At 42.8% G+C, this 21204-nt stretch overlaps 1 protein-coding gene across 3 annotated transcripts in view; it reads right to left on the bottom strand.

Annotated features, from left to right (window-relative positions):
* Nucleotides 1-17490, bottom strand: part of EFCAB2 (EF-hand calcium binding domain 2) — a 120870-nt gene extending 103380 nt beyond the window's left edge. Inside the window, exon 1 of one of the 3 annotated variants that reach the window (XM_070568946.1) lies at nucleotides 17225-17490. In XM_070568946.1, coding sequence (XP_070425047.1) covers nucleotides 17225-17431 — 207 coding nt within the window. In that variant the 5' untranslated portion in view covers nucleotides 17432-17490. The remainder of the gene's footprint in view (nucleotides 1-17224) is intronic. The other 2 variants (XM_070568949.1, XM_070568947.1) reach the window with 2 other exon arrangements.
* Between the last annotated feature and the right edge of the window lie 3714 nt (nucleotides 17491-21204).

The raw sequence follows: 21204 nt of genomic DNA, 5'->3' as shown, positions 1-21204 counted from the left end.
TGCCTTTTTTTATTCTTTTACTCTCATTTTAGTGAGGTTTCAAGAAGGGTAAAAATAAACATGCGTGCTCAATTACCACGTTGAAGTGGGAGTGCCAGTCTAGTTTTTTATATGATGAGGTTGGATTAAACATGTGACTTCCAATCTGAGTGCCTCTGCAAATGTGATGGGAGTAGCTCTGAGCTTTTTCAATATTTTTAAAAGGTTAACAGAAAAATACATTACCATAATAAGACCGTGCAACGGGGTATTAAATTTCTTTACTCAATGTGTTGCTCCTGGTTCATTCATTCATTCAACATTTACAGAGAAACTACTATACCCTACATATTCTTCTAAATTCCAGAGATTTCATAGGAAATTAAACAAAGTCTGACTTCATGGAGTTCCCACAATAAGAGGACAAACAGTAGGCACAGATGCATCTTAAACTGATCATAAACTCTGACTGGCAATTACGTGTCTTTAATTTTAAAAAAATGGGGAGGAATTAATGTAATTAGCACAAAAGGATCACAACAAGGTACTCACAGAATTTAGAAACTAGATGATCCTGTTAGTAACCAGTAAGAACCAACAGAGATGAGATTAAATGAAATTATTTTTCCAAAGTGGGTAGAGGGTGGGGATCAAAGCTGGGTCAAAAGACCCTTGTATAAGAACATTTACTGCAGCATTATTTATAACACAGAAAATTTGGAAACAATCTGAACATCCAACAGTCTGGGTAAGTTTAAATATATTCCATAAATATAATGAATGCAACTATTATAAATGATGTTTTTGAGAAATACTTATAACACACAAAAAATGCTTATAATAGTGAAAAAGCTGGATATAAAACTATATACAATAGAACACAAAGTATACAAAACAAAACAAATACAAATCTGCCTAGAAAAAATTTGGAAGGAAAGGCATTAAAATAGCAAATATTACTCTAGAGTCTAGATCAATGGTTTTTAACAGCATCCTCATCCTATGGTAATTTGTTAGAAATGCAAATTCTCAGATCCCCTCCCTAGACTTACTGGTTCAGAAACTCTGGGCATGGGACCCAGCAACCTATGTTTTAACAAGCCCTCCAGAAGATTCTGATGCACACACTAAAGTTTGAGAACTACTGCTCTAGATAACGAGATCATGGACGAATTATATTTTCTTCCTTACATATATTTCCACTTGCCTTCTACATGTGAGGCACAGAGGCTAAGAACACCGGCTTCGGGGTCAGACAGATTGAATGCCTCACCACTTAGCTGTGTAATTTTGGTTGAAGTGATTTACCCATCTTTCAACACTAAATATTTCACTCCACTCTCTCCTGGTTTACATGGTTTCTAACAAGAAATCTAGGTAAGGTAATTTTTCCCTCTGGCTTCTTTCCAAATTTTCTTGCTGCTGTTGGTTTGAATACGATACACCCGGACGTAGACTTTTTGGTATTTACCCTGCTTGGCATTTCCTTAGCTTCCTGGATCTGCTTTGGCATCTGTCATTAATTTTGGAAAATTCTTCGCCATTATTACTTCAAATATTTCTTCTGCTCCATTCTTTCATTCTTTACCTTCGGGTATTCCAACTATGGGTATTTTACACCTTTTAAAATTGTCCCACAGTTCTTAGACGCTCTTTTTCGTTTCATTCTTTTTTCTGTTTGCATTTCAATTTGGGAAGTTTCTACTGACATCACCTTCAAGTTCAATGGTTCTTTCCTCAGTCATGTTCTGTCTACTGATTGGCCCCATTGACACACTCTTCACCTCCATCACAGTACCTTTGATTTCTAACATTTCTTTCTGATTCTTAGAGTTTCCATCTCTCTGCTTACACTACCCATCTGTTTTTGCATGTTGTCTACTTTTTCATTAGAGCCCTTAACATATTAATCATAGTTCTTTTAAATTCTCTGGTAATTCTAAAACATGCATCATATATTATCTGAGTCCACTTATGATGCCTGCTTTATCTTCAGAATGTGTTTCTCTTGCCTTCTCACAGAATGTCTTGTGCTTTTTTCTTGAAAGCCAGACATGATGAATCAGGTAATAGGAACTGAGATAGAAGGTCATTAGTGTGAGGCTTTAATGTCAGTTTGGCCAGGAGTAGGGCTGTGTTTAATGTCTGCTGTAGCTATAGGTGGCAGATTCCTCTAAAAACTCCTCCTTAAATAGAGTCTGCACCTTGCACATCTTTCAGCTGCAACCCACTGTCATTGTCATTGTAGCCCCGTAATGTCGTGGTAACGTGTGTGTGAAGAGAAGCATTCTATAATCTCATGATTAAATTTCAGCCTTTTAATAGACCTGTGTCTCTAGGCTGTGACCTTCACAAGTGTTTTTCAGCTTCTCACCCCCTTAGATGAGACAGGAATGCTACAAGGAACTGAAGTTGGCTAAATGTAGATAGGTGGAATAAGGCTCTGATGGAGTTTTTTCCCCCTGGAGAGTAGGTGTTTGTTATGCAGAATGCTCTGGGACTTCAAAATAGTTACTTTCCCCAACCCCCTGTTAGATCAACAAGAGAGTCTTTCTTGGCTCTTTACCAGATAACCTGGTGGGTTTCCTGCAAGTGAAACCCAAGAAAATGTGAGGGACCTCCTAATTCCACAGGCTCCCAGGAAGTTTCCTCCAGCAATTTCCCAGAATTACCAGGTGCTCCTTCCACTTTATAGTGACAGAAGTGATGACTTCCAAGTTCTTACCCATTAGAGCTGAATCTAGAAGTCTGCTTTACCCATGTAAGCTCCTGTTTCTTCATTTGTAGAAAGGAGAGTAATACAGGTTTCCAGCACATAGGTTTATTAGAAGGATTAAATGACATAATTCATGTAAAACATGTAGCCCAGTGCCAACATCAAGTAAGTACTATTAGACTGGAAACCTTTGATCTGAAGTTCAGAGAAATTAAGTGACATGTCCAAGTAAAATCTGAAAAAAACAGCAGTATCCAAATTCACGCCTAGGTCTTTAGACTCCAAATTTATTGCTGCATTTAAAAAATCATTTTATTTCACTCTTAATATCTATAAAATCCATACTAGAAGTTTACAAAGCATTGTCAAGTACAGGAGGTGGTAAACTTGTTTCACAAATGGGCAAGCATAATTTATAATTAGCATACAGATTTTAAAATATAAAAATAGCTGTTGACTAAGTAGGTTTTAAAACTTTTGTACAAATTGATGAGGATTTTTAGGCTGGTTACTTTTAAAAGTGCAGATGAGAAGGGGGCTCTGAGGACTGGAATTTGCTTGCCCTTTGATGACAGACGTTTGCATTTATGAAGGAAGTCTCCATCTGTGGGGAGTGTCTCCCTCTCTGCACCAGGAGGAAGGCGGGATGGCCTTATCTCTGGAAACTCTTAATGGGGAAGGCAAGGGCTTAAGTTGTTTACTGTCTGGCAACCTCATGTAACTGACCCCCCTCCCCCCCCAACATCCTCCTTTGTCTTTAGCTGAAGATAATATTTAAATGGTGGCTTCTGCCATTTACTCAATCCGGTTTGATTCTTATCTAAAAGTTATAGGACTACCCAACAACCAGAGCCTACCAGCACTGACACCATTTTAACAACTCTTTTTACATGTTCTTTCCTTTGCCATGTAAAGAGATAACTCACATACCTATGCCTTAAATTTAGCCTTACTCTCCACCCATGTTTGCAGCAGCAGCAGCTCCTCTTGCCCGTGGGTCCTGTCCCCACACAGCAGCTCTGACTGCCCATGGGTCCTGTCCCCATGCTATTCCACACTATTCTCTAAATAAAAGAGCACTACTGCCAGACCTTGAGAGTCCAAGAAATCTTTCTTTTGGCTCACTGACCCCGCATCAGAAATGACATTAAAATAATGAGACTTTTAAAAGTCAATGTCCCTGAAAATCTAACAATCCTGATACCTCTTCTCCTGTGTTTCTCTATGATCCTTACCCATTTACACACACAATTTTTATATATTGTTTTAAATGGCTGCAATCCAACAAGTCAATACACAACAATTACTCTGCATCTCCATTTGTTGGCCAAGTAGATTTTACCCATATCTTCAAATTTATAAATACTTTTAACATAATCATTTTTGTGCTTATCACTTTTTTCTTCTTTTCAGAATATACTTCTAGGGAAAAATACCCAGGGGCATATGAAAGAATCAAAGCATGTGGACATCATTTTTTCTTTAACGTGAATTTCCACATTGCCTCCTAAAAATAATGTACCTTTTTTTTCATTTTGGGTAGACTCAACATTCCCATTTGTCTTTTTTTTTTAAATTGTGGTTAAACAGACATAAAAATTAACCATCTCAACTATTTTTAAGTGTACAGTTTAGTAATGTTAACTATATTCACACTGTTGTGCAACCAATCTCCAGAACTCTTTGCACCTTGCAAAACTGAAACTCAATAGCCATTAAATAACAACTTCCCTTTTCCCCTTCTCCTGGCTACCACCACTCTACTTTCTGTTCCTATGAATTTCACTCCTCCAGGGACCTCATCTAACTAGAATTATACAATACTTGTCTTTTTGTGACTGGCTAAATTCACTTAGCATCATGTCTTCAAGGTTCATCCTTGTGGTAACATACGTTAGAATGTCCTCCCTTTTTAAAGCTGAGTACTATTCCATTGTAAGTATACACTGCATTCTGTTAATCCATTCGCTTGTTGATGAACACTTGAGTTGCTTCTACCTTTTGGCTAATGTGAATAATGCTGCTAGGACCATGGGTGTACAAATACCTCTTCAAGTTCCTGCTTTCAATTATTTGGGGTATAAACTCAGACAAGGAATTGCTGGATCATACTGTAATTCAATATTTAACTTTCTGAGGAACCACCATACTATTTTCCACAGCAGCTGCATCATTTTACATTCTCATCAACAGTACATGAGGGTTCCAGTTTATGCACATCCTCATCAACATATTATTTTGTTTTGTTTTATTTTTATAGTAGCCATTCTAATGGGTGTGAAATGCTATCTCACTGTCCATTAGATTTTTTAAATTGTAAGTTTTCTTGGGGCCGGCCTGGTGGCGTAGCAGTTAAGTGTGCATGTTCTGCTTTGGCAGCCCGGGGTTTGCTGGTTCGGATCCCGGATGCTGTGGGGACCTGGAATTGGCCACCCCAAGATATGTCTCTTTGGCATCAGGATTATTTGAGGCTGATTGCTTTTGATAAACTGGTACAGGGAAGGAGGCTCTGAGGAATGGAACTTGCCCTTTGTTAGGACACATTTACATTTGTAAGGTAAATCTCTATCTGTAAAAGGTGCCTCCCTCGCTGTACCAGGAAGAAGAAAGGAGATGACCTTCTCTCTAGAAACTCTTAATCAATACCAAAGGCAAGGACTTAAAATATGCATTTTATTGTGCTTCTCTGGTAACCTCCTGTAAGTGACTTCCCTCCCCCTCCCAAAGTTGGCATTTCTTTAAGGATTAAGCATCTTTCCTTAGGCTAGGAACTGATTGCTGCACTCACCTGTGACTGCCCAGCTCAAGACAATAGACTTGCCTCCTGCTACGCCCACCGAGATAGCAGACCACTACCTGCTGTGTCCATCAAGCACTGTGCTGACAGGGCAATCTTGTGACTATTGTGGGAGGAACATTTCAATCACATGTGAAACACCCTGTTTTGGGGGTATATAACCACTATGTGTACCCACTTCTTCGGTGCCCTTTCTTCCTTCGGGAAGAAAGGCCCCGGGCCATGGTTCCTCATAAAGCTTTGTTTAATTTTCTCTTGCTATTCTGTCTCATGTGAATTTAATTCGTTCTCCGGCCAGATGAACCCACATTTGGGAAGAGGAGATGTCTTCCTCCCCTACAATGCGGACCTACACACTGCTTGGCACGCCATGCTGTGGCAGATGTCCCACGTATAAAGTAGAAGAAGATGGGCACGGATATTAGCTCAGGGCCAGTCTTCCTCAGCAAAAAGAGGAGGATTGGCAGCAGATGTTAGCTCAGGGCTAACCTTCCTTAAAATAAATAAATAAATAATTATAAGTTTTCTTGACAAATTTTTATAGATTTGTACAAAGATAAATTTCACTCCCGTTTTTCTCCAAATTTTATTAATTCCGAATTTGAAGTAGTAAATTCAGTTTCAAGAAGTTAGTTTTCTTCTTCAGTTAGTTTCTACCTAGATGTTTATCAGTCTAAAACAGGAAGAAAACTTATTAAATGACCCCAAAAATAAGCATGATTGCATCATGCGTGATCAACAATTGTAAGACGTAGATTTAAGTTTTTCTTAATGCTGGATTCCATGTCACCCATATACTAATAGTCACTTATTCTCTAGAACGCACCGAGCACTTTCCTTCCTATTTATTCAGCATTCCTTTAATGCCAGGCATTGTGATACATGCTGGAGATAGAAAGACAAATAAGAAGACACTGTCCCCATTATAACAACATTATGTGATGGATATAATTATTCCCATTTCACATTTCAGGGACCTGAGCCTCCTTAGATTTAGCGACTCAGCTAAGATCAGACAGAGCTGGGAGAAGCTGGAATTCAAATTCAAATCCGACTCCAAGCTCACCATCTCCACTACTCCACACGATACTCTGGACTGTCAACAGTTTCCTTTTTCAAGACTAATTTAAACCTCTAATTTCTGTTTGTTAGTTTAGATTTCCAAAAGTTAGGTTTTGAGAGAAATAGCACAATACAGCAAAACAAAAAAAACCCCAAAAATCTTGTAAAACCTCTTCTATCTAGGAGTTAATTGAATTGGAAGCACTTTACCAAGTAATGTTATCAAAGCATACAAAGTAACAAAGAATATTTTAGTACAAACAAAAATAGTGAATCCTAGGGAGACATCATCATCATCATGGTGGCATGAGAAGATCACTTGGTCTCTCTCCTTCAACCTACACAGAGTAAAACTTCCATAACCCAACAAAAGCTACAGGATGACAGAGAGATCCACGTATCAGTATATATGAAGGTGGGTGGATTGGAGCACATAAAGGAGGCGAAACAGAGAAAGAGCAGAAGTGGTGCCCAGAACCCTTGGCCTCTGGCCACAGCCCCAAAGAACACGGAAGGTAGCAGTGGAGTCACACATGTGACTCCGGCCAGCCAGCCACGGGTGGCACCTATGGCCACTGGGAGCAGAGCAGCAGCAGAGACAAAGCTGTGATCCTGGGCTCCCAGCCACAGTTGAGAGCCTGATAGCAGCAGCAGAGGCACATGACTCAAACATCCCAACCACAGTGACACCTGCGGCCACAAGGTAGCAGACAACAGCAGAGGCAGTGCCCCACAAACCCAGCTCCTTCCTCTCCCACACCCTCCCCTCACCATGGCAGCAAAGCTTCTGACTCAGGTGATCCTGGATCAGCAGAGGTGTTAGCCATCCTAGTACCCCAGCAGCAAAGCCAGCAACTGACCACAACGACACCAGCAACAGCAACACATCAGTGACCCTGAGAGGCACAGGCGGTGACAACAGGAGTATTGACAGCAGGAAGAGAGGAGGTGGAGGGTGGAATGTGCAGATCCTCAAATATAACCAGAGGCAGCTCAGGTAAGAGAAACCAAAAACTAGTGCTATAGTGCCACCTACCGAAAAACAAAAGAAAGGCTTCTAATCTCCAACTGGTTAAAAAGTTTGAATCAAAACAAAAAAGCTACACCTAAACAGAAAAGTGTTTGCTATGAAAAATGCACCAGCAGATGCATAACTCAGGAAGCGTCATGAAAAGCCATGGTAACACAGCATCACAGAAAGGAAATAACAGTTCTCCAGAAGCCAAACAAAAAGTCAGGGGAGATTGTGATCTAACTGATAAAACATTCAAAACAGCTGTCACGAAGAAACTCAATGAGCTACAAGAAAACTCAGAAAAGCAGTTCAATGAGCTTAGGAATAAAATCAATAAACAGAAGGAATACTTTACCAAAGAGACTGAAACTCTAAAAAAAAAAAAAATCAAACAGAAATTCTGGAGAACAACAACACAATAAATGAGATGAAGAATGCATTAGAAAGCACTGGAAACAGAGCACCATGTAAGAAAAAAGTAGTGAGCTCGATGATAGAAACCTAGAAATGATGCAGGTAGAAGGAGAGAGAGAACTAAGATTTTTTTAAATGTGGCAATTCTATGAGAATTTCAGAAGTCCATTAGAAAGGGCAACATAAAGATAATGGGTATTCTAGAAGAAGACAGAGAAAGGAGCAGAGAGCTTATTTAAAGAAATAATAGTTGAGAACTTCCCAAACCTGGGGAAGAAACTGGATATACAAGTACGTGAAGCTAATGTAACACCCAATTATCTCAACACTAAAAGGTATACACAGATACTCTCTGGCAGTTGATGGGGTTCAGGGCAGGCTGCCCCAAGGTCGCAAGTGCCACTCTGGTATGCGGATTATTTCGAGATGAAGACAATAAAGGCTCAGACTCAGCAAGAACATTCGACCTTTCCCCCCTAACTGCCTAAAAGAAATTTAAAATAAAAGCCTGTCCCCAGGACAGGCCATCACCATAGATAACTTTGGGTTCTGGTAGACTGGGAGGATCCTTGCTAAGCCCACTTTTATCAAAGTTCTATTTACCAAACATTTGCTTTTCCATGTGAGTTGCCTTCCTCCCTTTCGAATACCCAAACCACTACCCCAAATGTCCTCCTTGTCTGTAGCTGAAGATACTTAAACAGGCAGCCTCAGCCAGTTGGCTTTGGCTGAGTTGCTCAGTCTGCCTGAGCCTCTCCCATGTATGTATGCTATAAAGCTTTGTTTAATCTTCTCCTGTTATTCTGTCTGATGTGAATTCAATTCATTGTCCAGCCAGAAGGACCCAGAACGGGTAGAGGAAATGTCTTCCTCCCTACACAGTCCATTGCTAAAGATTTAACCAGAGGTGACCTGGGAGAATCTCCGTGAAGAGGAATGCCTAAGTGGAAGACAGACAACAACAAACAAACACAGTCACAGAGAATAGACTGGTGGTTACCAGGTGGGAAGGGGGGAGGGGAGGACTAAACGGCTGAAGGGGGACATTTGCTACTGTGATGGATGGAAACTAGACTTTTGGTGGTAAACACGATGTAGTCCCTACAGAAGTCAAAATATAATGATGTACATCTGAAACTTATATAGTGTTATAAACCAGTGATACCTCAATTAAAAAAAAAAAAGAAAGAAAGGGCTGTATATTCAGGGTGGCTGGAGTGAAAAAAAGAAAGTAACCCAGAGCAAGCTTTGAGTATCTGAGGCTTACCAAAAAAACTGACATACCTTCCAAAGCCGGCTGGCCAAAAGTTAGAATTTTATTCCTAAGCAGTTTGTTTCCTGGACATGATTCTAATTACAAACAAAAAATCCCTCCCGTCCTATATAAAATTCTCTAGAAGTCAACAATTAAATTAAACATTAAATGGAGAATCAGTGGAGAACAGAAGGACAAGAAAGAGAAAAATGATCTGGCAGAGGAAACTTTAGAAATGATAGAACTTCAAAAACAATTTTTGCTATCTCATTTCATTCTCTTTTCAGTAAAACAAATAAAATTAAGTGATTTTTAAAATTAGCTTGATTCTGAAGCCGAGTCAGCATGAGGGGCTCCATGTTTGAACTTTACCTGACGTCAGCCCTACTTTCACAGGACACCTTTCAGAAATGCTCAGAACTGCACGTAGAAAGAATGACTTGTTAGCAGAAAATTTATAGCCCCTATCCCGAAAACTTCTGTCCCTTTCCTTCTGTCCCTGATAAGAGAATAACAAATGTTTCTTTAGATTCCTCAGGAAAGTCACAACCAGGTGATTACAACCAAATGTTCATCATTAGTCAGGAGATGTGAAAACTCTTCGTACTCAGGGAGGCACCCAACAGTCTGGCACCATCCATCACCTGACATTCCTGGGCCCCCTCTTTAACCTCATTTGCCCTCTATAAGTTGTGTTTAAGTTAGTTCCCTCTTAAGATGGTTTTTTAAGTCTGCCATCTTCCAATGAGCTAGCTCATCACTTTATAAAGTTCTTTCTTTTGTCTTACGGTGAACAGATGGAGCCCTTGCTCAGTATCAAAACTGGTGACCAAGGAGGGACGATTAAGTTCTGCCCCTGGCTAGCTAACCTTGAGCAGGCAAGCTCTTGGGTAAATCCCTAGCAGCTGCTGGGGCCTTGTGCACCATGGGGACTTGTCCTTCTCAGTGTTCCGCACCAACACCAGCTACCTCTCAACACTATCTGCAGTGGAAAGACAAACAACTGTTTCTGGTGAATCAACAGACTCAATCTGGAGTAGGGTAAGCCCTCAGTGTGCACAACTGAGAACACCCTTCCCCACCATCCGGGGTCCTCCCTTAGAGCGAGGACCGTCAGGCTGACAGGGCACTCTGCCAGAGTGGGAATAGCTGTAGGACTTTTACCCAGAATCTGGGAAGTGGCTCACTGGTGTCAGGTTTTTTGGTGTCTATATCTGTGTGTCTGTCCATCTCTGTATATCGGAATGGGGAACACACCATCTGTCCCCAAGCAGAGCCCACTGGGGCTGATTCTGAGTAGACTGTCTGATTACAGTGATGAGCCAATGTCTATGAAGATGATTTTCTCTTGTAATGTCACATGGCCACAATATTCTTGGAATCCAGCAAACACTGCCCATTTACCAGCTCACTGAATTACTATACCATCTTACAGTTAGAATTGTGTTGTAAAAGAGCTGGAAAAGATGATGAAGTCCCTTCTGTATGGGCTTTTATGTTGTTGTACCAAGATGAGAAAAAGGAAGGAAAAGATTTCCTTATGGTACAGAGAGCAGAGAAGGAATAAAAGGGATCTGTTTTATCATTCTCTTTAATGATGATGATGTAATGTTAATACAAACCCTTAGTCCTCCCTAGTTGCACTGGCAGCAGTCCTTGTGGCTCGCCCCTGGTGCCACCACCTCCAGAGGTACCCTCCGTAATTGAGGCAGGCACTCTGCCCTCCTATGAGAGAGAGGCTGAAATGGATCCAAGAACAGTGGGCTGGGTTTCACCCTCCCACACTAGACAGGGAACCCAATTGGGTCAGGGAGCTCCCCTCGGAGCAGGGGAATTCCCATTACGACAATATCCTGTGTGGGTTAATGCTCAAGGACAGCCTGCTGGATTCATATGGATGCATAATCCCTTCTCTACCTCCGATTTATTTAACTGGATGAATAATAATCCACCCTACCAGGAGGATCCCCTGCAGATGACAGAGCTGTTCATATTTTAAAGAACATGCTCCTAATGGGAGATGATAAAAGAAGGGTAATAGACAAAGCCAAAGAGGAAGCTCACTGGCTCCATCTGGTGGAGCCTGTGTACACCCGCAGCAAAGGCGGCAGTCCCAATAGCTGAACCAGCTTGGAACCCCAATGCTGCTGGAGGAACACTCAGATTAGAACATTAAAGAGATGCACCTTAGCAGGTCTAAGAACTGGAGTCCCCAAACTAAAAGGCCTAAATAAAACTCAGGGAATCCAACAAAAACCTGATGATGACCCTTCTGAATTCCTAGAAAGAATTTCTCAAGTCTATAGGTGCTACAAGGATGCAAATCTGGAGGCCTCTGAGAACCTCAGCGTGGTTAACATAACTTTTATAGGATAAAGTGCCCCAGATGTTAGAAATTACAAAAACTGGATGGGGCTTTAGAAATGAATCCCTCTCAGCTTGCAGACACCGCCATTAAGGTTTACAACAAGAGAACACGGAATGAGACAGGAGGACACTAAAACAAATGCTGCCTTCCTGGCTGCTGTTCTAGGCAGACAGAAACCAGACCATTGGAAAGGAAAAACAAGTCAACAGAAAGGAGGTAAGCACCCCCTGGAGGAAAATCAATGTGCCTAATGCAAAGAGGAAGGACACTGGAAGACAGAATGCCCTAAAAAAGAAAAGGGAAATGCAGATGAGAGAAAGAGGGATACCTCCCAAATGGCGGAAAGAGATAAATGTTCTGATGAAGACTGAAGGGGCCCAGGGGCTCCTTTGGATTTGAGGTACCCCATTCAAATTTCTCCTACAGGAGCCCCAAGTACAACTGACAGTGGGGAACAGACTAATGAACTTTTTAGTTGATACCAGTGCCACTTATTCTGTCTTCAATGCCAAATTAACAAAGAAAACGTCAAGGTGGACCCCAGTTACTGGAGCCTCTGGTGAAATCCAAGTCGTTCATTTCTACAGCCACTGGATCGTCAGGTGGGGGACCTGACTCTGAAACACAATTTCCTATACATACCAGGATGCCCCATCCCACTTCTGAGTCGAGACCTTCTCTGCAAATTAAATGCACAAGGAACCTTGACTCCAGACAGTTCCATTTACGAGTTCCCCTGGAACAGTCCCCAAGTTTGCAGATGGCCTTGCTGGGGATCCTTGGGTCAGAACCAGAATGGTTACTGCCTGAGATCTACAAGAAGGTAAGGCCCAACGTATGGGCAAATGGGACCCCAGGGAAAGCAAAGAATGCCCTAGCAGTATGAATATCCTTAGAAGAAAATAAAGCCTAATCTGAAACAAAAAGGATGCTCAGAGGGCCAGACAGCCTATTTTCAAAAAATTCTTCTGGCAGGATTAATAAGACCCTGTCAGTCTCCATACAACACCCCTGGTAAAGAAGCCAAATTCTAATGAATATCACTTTGTTCAAGATCTGTGTGCCATAAACAAGGTGGTTCAAGATCCTACACCATCTTAACAAATATACTGGGAGAATATGGTCGGTTCTCAGTATGGGACTTAAAGGACACAGTTTTCTGCATACTGTTAGGCAAGGAGGCCCAACAGCTGTCTGCCTTTGAATGGAGGGATCCAGACACTCAGATGACACAACAATATTGTTGGACTATCCTTCCCCAGGGGTTTATGAACTCTCTCACTTTATTTGGGGAAGCGCTGGCCACAGATGTGAGTCAACTAAAACTGAAAGAATAGCTGTTACTGTGGTATACAGATGACCTACTGATAGCAAGCCCCACTTATGAGCAGTGGCCAACAAACACAAGTGAGCCTTTAAATTATTTGGCAGGATGTGGATAAGGTCTCTCAAAAGCAAGCTCAGGTTTGTGAAGAAAAGGTCACATACTTGGGATTTGCCATATCCAAGGGACAAAGAGAATTGTTGCCCAATCAGGAAAAGGCAATAGACTGCTTAAGTCCTCCCGAAACTCGTTGACAACTGAGGTTTTTTGGGGATGGCAGGCTTCTGTCAAATCTGGATTCCTAATTATAGGTTCAAAGTAAAGCACCTATATGAGACCCTAAAGGGTTTAGACTCAGAACCTCTAGAGTGGACTAAAGAATGCCAGTTAGCATTTGATACGATAAAAACTAAGACGATGGGGGCCAGCCCCATGGCCGAGGGGTTAAGTTTGTGTGCTCCGATTTGGCGGCCCAGGGTTTTGCCGGTTCAGATCCTGGGTGCAGACCTAGCATCACTCAGCAAGCCATGCCGTGGCAGTGTCCCCCATATAGCACAACTAGAAGGACCTACAACTAGAATACACAACTATGTACTGGGGTGCTTTGGGGAGAAGGAAAAATTAAAAAAAGAAGACTGGCAACAGATGTTAGCTCAGGTGCCAATCTTTAAAAAAAACCAAGCTGACTTCAGCTCCAGCCTTAGGATTGCCGAACCTGGGCAAATCCTTCAGTCTCTACGTACTTGAGAGACAAGGCATAAGTCTGGGAGTACCGTCTCAAAAGTTGGGAACAATCTCTAGACCTGGGGTCTATTTCTCTAAGTAACTGGGTCAAATGGTGAAGGCTGGCCCTCATGCCTTCAGGTAGTAGCGGCCACATGTGACATTCTTCAAGAAGCTGAAGAATTTACTGTAGGCCAACCTACCATGGTATATTTGCCCTACCACATCCTCACAGTTATTGGAACAGAAAGGGAGGTACTAGTTCATCTCGGGAAGGATGGGCAAGAACCAAGCTATCCCTTTGGACAATCCAAATGTCAGGTGACAAGTCACTTTAAACCTGAACCCGGCTACCTTGCTTCCCAATGAGGCCTCTCAAGCTTTAGAGTATGACTGCTTGCAGGTCATAGAAATGGTTTATTCTAGCTGGCCATATCTAAAAGACGAGCTATTAGAAGAACCCAAACTGGAGCTTTTCATGGACAGTAGTAGCTTCACAGATCAAGGTAAGAGGCGGGCTGGGTATGCAGTTGTGACCTTGGAGAAGACACTAGAAGCTAAGGCATTACCCCCAGGGTCTTCAGCCCAGAAGGCTGAGATCATTGCCCTCACGAAAGCCTTACTCCCACGGCGAGGGAAAAGGGTGGATGTCTATTTGGATTTCCGAAATGCATTTTTGGCGGTCCATGCCCACCAAGCTATCTGGAAGGAAAGGGGGCTTCCAGCCGCTGACAGATAGGGAATTAAACATGCTCCACAGATATTACAAATATCAGAGGCAATCTACGAGCCCTCTCAAGTGGCACTATTAGCTTTTGTCTTACAGCCAGCAGATCGAGCCCTTGCTTGGTAACAATTCTAAAATATAAATTCCTTTCTGTTTTAGCTAACATAAGTATGTACATTTTTTAATCTAGGAAAAAAATAAATTATACTATGTTAAGGCACAAAAATGCTATAAATAAGCATAACAACTTCAATGTACATAATCTTATAGAAAAATTTTATAAATAGAAGATAATAGCCCCTATAAGAGATTTAGTTAATTTTTCTTACCAATATTTTCAATACTTGTATCAAGATTAATCCCTAAATGTTGAAGAAGAGCCGGATATGATGGATAACCAGAAACTTAATCTTCCTTTGCAACTTCAAAAACCTCAAGATAAAAGATGACCTATTTAAAACACACATATGTTTCTACAAAGATTTCTGTAGTTGTTATCCTATAGACAGGCCAGCGAATCCCCTGGCTCTCAAAAAGACGTCTGTTGAGCCAGATGAAATAGAAGCATGTAATATACCTCTAAGGAAGAGAGGGGAAACCCTAAAAATAGTTTTATGTACTTTTAGGTGTAAAATAAATTTCAGAAAACACCAAGTAATGCTTTTGGTAAAACATAAACATCTTTAATTCAAATGATCTGAATTAAAAAAATATTGAGATCCTACCATGTACTGGATGCTCTGCAGGAAGCTGAATATAACGGACCAGAAAATGGTCCGCACCCTCTCGGAGCTTATACGGTAATGGACATATCCTCCAAAATGATCCTTTCTTTTGTGTGGTTCCATGCTCATCAACTGACTTTTGAAATATAAATTCGCCGTCCCCAAAGGCTTAATACCCTTAAAACAATGCCTTACACTATAGAGATCAGCTTTCTGGTCAATGTATCAACATATTCCTACTTAAATTAATAAAATATTCTTCAGATTTGCACATCACTCTCATGAGTTTAGTTAGCTTGAGTGAATCCCCAAAGTCTTTCACTTCTGATTAACTGGTTAGACGTAATTTCTGAACCGTCAGAGCTGAGAATCGGATACAGGAGTTGAGTGTGTCCATGCAGAGATGCTATCACCAAATGACTCTCTGGTTTATCCTCAGACAACATACCTTTACTTCATTATGCCCTTCAAACTGCAATTACAGTTAACGCATAAAACTGTTAATAACTGAGATATACCACATAACAGTGCTTGTCAAACGTTAACGTGCATGTGGGTCACCTGCACATCTGTTAAAACGCAGACTGAGTCAGGCGGCCGCGGCAGGGACGGAGACTCTCTGATACTCTCCCGGTGACGGTGACGCCGGGCTGCGTCCACAGAGCAGGAGGGGACGCAACGCAGGGCCCAGGCCTGGCGCGCAGGCTGCTCAGCCCAGTGAACTGTTTGCTCTCCTCTGTGGACGTCTTATCTCCCTTAATGATCTCGCCTTTTTTGGCAGAAATTACGACGGCTTTTTTCATCTTTGTATCCTCCAAAGTTCTAACCTAATCAGCATGCCTTTCATATGGATAGACATTAAATATATGCCAACTGAATGAATGACATCCAGTTTTTAACAGCCATATCTTCTTCCAGAGTTACACACACAATCGTTTCTTCCTCTGAATTTATTTTAGATAGAAAAGTATTTTTGAAAACTGAAAACTCAGGAAAGCTCTCAACCTATTTTTCAAAAAGAAAAAAATTGTATTTGCGGCGTAATCCAGTGCGTTTTCTCACGCTGACCGAATCAAATTTTTTAAAAAAATGCACATATCCATAATTAACTGAATTTATGTCCTAATTATTTTTCCATTTTTTTTGTAAATAAGAACTTACAAAACAAAATATAATAAAACAAAAATAACTTAGTCATTTGGTTTTCTGGGGAAGTTTTAAAATTCATCTTAAAAAAGCAATCATCTTAGGATGTATCTTATAAAGTGGGCGAGGCTTCGGCGCGGCCGGACGGCGAGCTCCCCCCTCCCCGGCTCCGGGGGCCAGCGCCCCGCTCGTCCGGCCGCCCTGGCCCACAGCCTGGCAGCTACCCGCGCGGCGCCGGCGGCCCCAAGTCCCCGCGCGGGCCCGGGGGCGGGTCCCCGCGACCGAGAACAAGGACGCCATCCCTGCCTCCTTGCTGGCGCCTCGGCCGCCGCGCGGACACCCGGCTCGGTCCTCGGACAGAGGAACAGGGAGGGGGAGGGGGAGGGGGAAGGGAGGGGGAGGGGGATAGGGAAGGGACGGGAGGAGGGGGGAGGGGGATGAGGAGGGGACGGGGAGGAGGGGGCAGGGGCATGAGGAGGGGACGGGGAGGAGGGGGCAGGGGCATGAGGAGGGGACGGGGAGGAGGGGGCAGGGGCATGAGGAGGGGACGGGGAGGAGGGGGGAGGGGGATGAGGAGGGGACGGGGAGGAGGGGGCAGGGGCATGAGGAGGGGACGGGGAGGAGGGGGCAGGGGCATGAGGAGGGGACGGGGAGGAGGGGGCAGGGGCATGAGGAGGGGACGGGGAGGAGGGGGCAGGGGCATGAGGAGGGGACGGGGAGGAGGGGGAGGGGGACGAGGAGGGACGGGGAGGAGGGGGAGGGGGATGAGGAGGGACGGGGAGGAGGGGGTAGAGGACGGGGAGGAGGGGACGAGGAGCAGGCGGGGAGCAGACAGGGACGGGGGGACGAGGAGGAGACGGGGAGGAGGGGACGGGGGGAGGGGGAGCGGACGGGGAGCGGGGACGAGGAGGGCACGGGGAGCGGGCGGCGAGGTTGCAGGCCCAGGGCGGCCCCTCCTCTGCGGGCATCTCACCTGTGCCTTCCCTTTCTCTGTCGTCCGCCATCTTGCGCGGAGCCCGTCTCCTGGCAACCGTGCGGTTCGGCGAGGTCGCGGCGCCCCGCCCCCTGCAGTCCGCGAACCGGGAGAACCGGCGCCCGCGGAGACGCGTGCGGGCGGCGGAGCGGCCTCTGATGCGGAGCGGAGGGTCCGGCCGGCAGGACGCGCCCGCGTTGTGCTCATCGTTAGGCACCGCAGATTGTTCTTAGCTGGGACGTGCGACGTGAACTGTAGTTTGAGTTATCCTGGAAGAGCTTTAAATCCCGCTGTTCTGAAGCTTTGGAGCTGTAACACGATGTTAACTTTTAATCATTAAAAAAAATTCACTATACTAGAATATTTTGTTTTTAAAAGTTTTGTTTTAAAAGTTTTTAAATAATATGCTTTGACAAATAAAAATGGCAGGCAATAGGAGATATATAAATATAAATATAAATATAAAATAGTATATGAGGAAGCCATTTGGTGTAAAACTAATTTGGCCTGACCTTGTTTTTTCCAAATGGCCTGACTGGGTGTTGAGCATGGTTGTATAACCGCTGTAAGCATCTATGTCCCAAAGATAAGAACAAATGCCCTTAAGACAAAGGTGCAACTTCCCCCACATTGGCATTTGTTAAGGATCAGTGTCTCTCCCTAGCCTAGGAATTGATTGCTGTGTGCACCCTGTGACCACCCAGCTGGAGATAACAGATGAGCTACCTGCTGTGTCTGCCAATCGCTGTGCCGACAGGGTGATCTCATGACTATTGTAAAAGGGACATTTCAATCACCTGTGATACATACTCTTTGATGGTATATAACTACTCTTTACACCCCACTTCTTTGGAGAGCTCTGTTCCTTTGTGGAAGGACACTCCCAGACTATATGGTCCTCAAATCTGGCTCATAATCAACTCACCCCAATTTTGATTTGTAGATTGGTTATAGATTATTTGCATTTACTGGAGCCTAATCTTCTACCTGTAAATACCTACAGTACCTAACCTAATTTGGGACGCATATTAGAAGCTGAATACATACTTTTCAATAGACTAATTAGCTGATTAGACATAAACGTGTATAGGTATTCTGGAAAACTTTCCACAAAGTGAAAAAAATGGTCACCCAAGTGACAAAATAAGGGACCACAATGCCAATGAGTGGTTATCTGCATTATACTGGTATTTCACCGACTTGCCAGTTTTCTTTGGTTGTGGAAACCTGACCTCTGGTTATATTACACTTTTAACTCTTTTAAAACTATTATTAGCTTACTTTGGACAATGGCAAACTAAACTAAACAAACTACTTCTTTTTCCTTAGAAGATATTTAGTTTCTGAACTATAGATTAACTTTGTAATATTATATGCTGCTAAATCATTCTTTCACTTAAGAATTTCAGTGACTTTTTCAGAAATTCAGAATTGGAAAATTAATTTTTGATCCCATTCATGGATATTATACAACCTTAGGACTAACTCAGAAAAGAAGGGCATCGTTTTAGACAATGACACGTAATGATTGACTATTTAATGGGGCCGGGTGGATATGTGCACATTATGTCCTTTTGCATGTTTGATTTACAGTGAGTTGAATCTGTTCAGACAGGCATCAGTTCCGTGCCCATGAGAGACACAGAACTTCTGTTTCTTCTGCATGCAATTTATTCAGTTACGTAAGATGTGGGTGAAGAGGAAAGGGTAAGTGGTGTGAATAATGCAAAATGATAGTCAAAACAATGTTCACACCATCTTTACTTTCCTAGTGTGGAGATCATTGAAATCTTCTTGGACTAAGAAAAATTAGAAAAACAAAACCTAGCTTTTCCTTTACCATTGCCACATGCAGACCTCATGATCCTAGGCAAGTCATGTAATCTCTTCAAAACTTAGATAACTCAAAAAAATAGCAATAGCAGTGTCCAAACTCCCTACCTTAGAGTTTTCATGAGACTCAGTGGATGTAACTGAGAGTTTTGAAAAGTTGAAAGAACTTGCAAGAAATCCACTCTCTTTAAGAGAAACAAACCGCACTTCCAGGGAGGAAGGAGCACGCAGAGGTCAAGCCCCAGCTTCTTTGCTGAGACTCAGCATCCATTGGGAGAGTTTGCTTTTCCAGTGCTTCAGCTACAAATGGGAGGTGGTCTGACCCCAGGCCTCACTCTTCACTCCTAGAATCTGCTGCCTGCATGACAAGATCTAGCTTACGTGATAGGGCTTATCATCTTCAGTGGGTGGCCCCTTCCTGGTTTCCACCTTGCCATTTTTAAACCTGAGTGCACAGAAGTGGGCTTAAGCATATGTAGATTCCTTGAGCTCTAGATCCAGGAAAATGAGAGGGAGGAGTCCACTGCTCATTACCTATATGACTTGATTGGCCTGATTTACGTTCTTTGGACTATGGTCACATGACACTCGAATGACTCTAGGGCCAGGAGTGATATTATTTGGAGCATTTTCTATGTTCTAGGAATTATGCCAGGCATTGTACATGAACTATCTTACTTAATCATCACAATAACCCTGTAAGAAGGTTACAGGGTTATTGTGATTCCCATATCAAAGATGAAGAAACCAAGAGTTAAGATCCCCAAATTGCCCCTCTAAGAGGAAAAATGGCTTTTCTACTGCTGAGCCCCAAAGCCCCTCCTGAGGTTCTGCCTCTGAGACCTTTAATTTCCACCCTGTGTCAAGGCCCAGGGCTCGGCCTGCTCTGCCCACTCTCGAAGGAGGCAGTGTCCATCCAATGGGGTGAGGAGGGGGCCTGTGAAGGGGGCTGGAGCATCCCAATCTCCCAGCTCCACCCTCCTCGCTACCCTTGAATACAATCATGTAGACGATTTTATAATTCTGTTTCATGGCTGACCTGTGGGGAAAGAGATAGGATAATAAAATTAACAAATGGGGATGTTATAAGTGTCCTGGAATCTTAGAAAATGTTCACACACATAATTCCTGATTCATAAAGTCCTTCACTCTCTCTGAGACGGTAACAGGGTATCTTTGGCACATGTGGCTCTTCCTTCCCCACCATGTCAATACTGCCGGCGCTATGATTCATTTTCCTTCCCAGAGTTTACACAGATTAGTTATAGTCCACATGGCTCTTATAGGACAAAAGAAAGATAGCCTAGAGGATAAATAAATAGGTAGTTACAGATATATGTATATGTGGATCTTTAATTGCTATATATAATCACCAAGCAGATACTAAAAAGTAAATTTGTCCTGTTATTTTGTATTGTAAACAATTCTAATACCATTTGCATCTTCAGAATTGAGCAGAAAATGACTCAACGCTGTGCCTCGCCTTGGCTGTGTAGGCCTGGCCTGTGATCATGGCCACTTACACTTAATACAATGCCTGCAAATAACAATCAGTTGAGACTAAACATTCTTGTGAGTTGGAAGCTAACTCCTTGCTAAAGTTCCACATTACCTAGTAACTGCCCTGGAACAGGGATCTGCAACCCTCTCCTCTGTGACACTGTGACATACGCTATGCAACAGAAAACATGACTAAGCAACACAACACAGAAAAAACCCTCACAGGCTTTGCTGGGTTTTTCTTTATAATTTATTTTTCAGGTCAGCTATATTTTCAAAAAGGTAAGGGAAAGTGCAAGATTGGGAATGAATAGTGCCGAGAGGAGAGAGGTTAGAAAGGCAGTTATTTTTAGGAAGGCTTGCATGGGAAGCAAAAAGTTGATTATGCACGGGGAATGGAGTAGAGCAGCCAAAGGAAAGTGGTTAACTGGTGAAGAGTTTAACTAGTTCTCTAGTCCCTCTCATTTCTTTGTAAATATTCACAATCCCTCCTCACCAAGTAATAAAAGGAAGGCAGCTATAAACTCCTGCGGTGGGAGTCTCGTTCATCTTAGCCTCCCTCTCCACTCCTGGAGAAGGAACCTTCACTTAGGGTCCAGAACGTGGTGATGAAGTGCCTCCTGTGCACAGAACCTTCTGTTAGACAC

This window comes from Equus przewalskii, chromosome 13 (genome assembly GCF_037783145.1).
Source record: "Equus przewalskii isolate Varuska chromosome 13, EquPr2, whole genome shotgun sequence".
Taxonomy (NCBI): domain Eukaryota; kingdom Metazoa; phylum Chordata; class Mammalia; order Perissodactyla; family Equidae; genus Equus; species Equus przewalskii.
The sequence above is the reverse complement of the archived record's forward strand: the minus strand, read 5'-3'. Positions and strand labels throughout refer to the sequence as shown.